Source organism: Clupea harengus, chromosome 13, assembly GCF_900700415.2.
Source record: "Clupea harengus chromosome 13, Ch_v2.0.2, whole genome shotgun sequence".
Lineage (NCBI taxonomy): Eukaryota > Metazoa > Chordata > Actinopteri > Clupeiformes > Clupeidae > Clupea > Clupea harengus.
In genome coordinates this window covers 18,594,364-18,596,528 of record NC_045164.1, presented here as the reverse complement: position 1 = coordinate 18,596,528, position 2,165 = coordinate 18,594,364, and the positions used below count along the sequence as shown (strand labels likewise).

Genomic DNA, 2,165 nt, shown 5'->3' with positions numbered 1-2,165 from the left:
GATGCGGAGCGCGAAGGAAGCATCCGCAGCAGCCTCGGCCATCATGCTGACTGTGTTGTAGAAGTACATTGGCGAGCTGAGTCACGTGTCGATCGAGCCCCGCATCCGCTGAGATCGATGGAACAGCTGGAGTTGCGCGTGCAAATAGCTTCGCGTGAGAGGTCGTCAGCATGTGCCTCAAAAAAAGACACCCCAGTGACGTAATGCCATTTCTACCGAGGAAACGCGGAGAGAGTCAGCGAAACAAACTCACCAGCCTGCTCGAGTAGGCTACTACACCTCCGTTCCTCCTTCGCCCTATACAGTCTGTCATGGTTTTAACATAAATCAAATCAGTCTCCCCCGGACCGCGTCTGCACAGGTTTGACACCGTGTGGTGACGTCAAAAAACTAAATCCGAATGTCAGATGCCCCATATGTGTTTTTTTTTTTTGCTTCAGGCTTTCAAGGTCGATGTTAAGTTGCGTGCTGCTAGTCTGACAGAGCGGTTGGAGGCTCGGTGTATTATTGTCTGGGTTCATGGAAAACCTCGACAACAGCTCTTTCGGTATTAAATACTGAATACAGTCGCCTACATGCGCTACAGCCAGTGTGATATTCGTCCACATTCCGTTGCTGGAGCTGATTGGGTCTGAGCGCTGCGACCGCTGCAGTGGCAGTCTTGCATATCGAGGCGAGGGGAAATGCTTTAGTTCCGTCGTTCAAAGATTGTCCACGAGGTGGCAGTGTTGACAGCTATTTCGTCAAGAACTTGAACTTGGCCCCATTAAACGTCTCAACCTTGACACTCAGACTTAACTTCAAAGGCGAAATGAGAAGAACATGTTTGTCCACTCCTGTGCATTCTATAAAGTGCACTACTTTGATCCCCTGGTCCATAAAAAGATGAAACAGCCCACAGAAATACAATAGCACCTGAATAAAGGTTAAATAGCCTTGAATAGACATAGCAATGCTATAAACTGTTTAGAAATAATCTTACTTGTTTTAGTGTGTCATTAGTGTTGTTTCCATCCACACAAACTAGCCTAGTTTACATATCACTCCTTGGCACCCCCTGGGCAGCGTTGCATGCTGGGTAGGCATCTTCCTCACACGTCATGATTTCCTCATGCAGACAGAGGTGCATGCTGGGTAGGCATCTTCCTCACACATCATGATCTCCTCATGCAGACAGGCAGACTGGCCTTCTCCCTGTGCTGAAGGAGGGGCTGTATTCTGTGTGTGGTTCTGAGGCGTGTGATGAGACTGCATGAGGCTGCGTGCCCCGCGTGCATCAGATTCCACACAGCAAACTGCTTTACGACACGTTGAGCTCTATAGGTTAACATTTACACTTACAGGCGCAGTGCAGTCCTGCTGGTGAACAAGTAGTCATGGACACAGTAGTCATGCACACAGTAGTCATGGACACAAACAGAGCAGCCCTGAGGGGCAGCAGGGCGGGGACAGATGAGCGAGGGCACGATGGGGCAAGAGGACAGACATAGAGTTTTGCCCTTTTCACTGGACTGTTCAGTGACATATTTACCTCTGAGCTTGTGATGGCCCTGTTTGCTCAGGCTGCTGATTTGTATTTTTCAAAAGTAATCTGGCTGAATCACTGCCTTTCATAGAGCTATTTTAAAAACTCTGATATAAATATGATGTAATAGTCTATCCTTACCGGAGGGTCTCTGTGGTTGTGGCTATAGCAACAGGCCTCCATCAGCCTGCATGTGTCATAGTCAGACTCGTATTAGGCCGTAGCTGTTAATGGCGAGTTGTGAGGCCAAAGCCAGAGGCCGCTGAGGTACAGAGGGACGTGATCCGACAGGCAAACTATTCACCAAGATCATCTGAGGTGAGACCAAAGTCGCAACATCTTCACTGGGCTCAGATGACATTTCCTGCGCCTCGCATTCTCTTGAAATGACAGGGCGGCTCAAACTCATTATGCACGCTCGTGTCCTCCAGCTACGGCTTACGGAGGCCTCAGGCTGTCAGCCTGGCGCGGGCCGCGGCTTTGAAGACGGGTGTGTTTAGGCTCTGTCTGTCTTGTTTGCACGGAGATGAAAAGTCCACGCGATAATGCGCAAGTGAAGTCGATCGGATTTTGATAAGATGGAGATACACCAGCAGGCCTTGGCTCGCGCTAATGGTAACCATCCGGGTGAGTCCGTACT

General features: G+C 49.6%; 1 protein-coding gene across 1 annotated transcript in view; it reads right to left on the bottom strand.

Moving 5' to 3' along the window:
• LOC105904362 (metal transporter CNNM1) overlaps positions 1-1,915 on the bottom strand; it is a 16,179-nt gene extending 14,264 nt beyond the window's left edge. The window contains exon 1 of the mRNA XM_031578608.2: positions 1-1,915. This exon is cut by the window's left edge and continues 1,378 nt beyond it. Coding sequence (XP_031434468.1) covers positions 1-69 — 69 coding nt within the window. The 5' untranslated portion in view covers positions 70-1,915.
• Between the last annotated feature and the right edge of the window lie 250 nt (positions 1,916-2,165).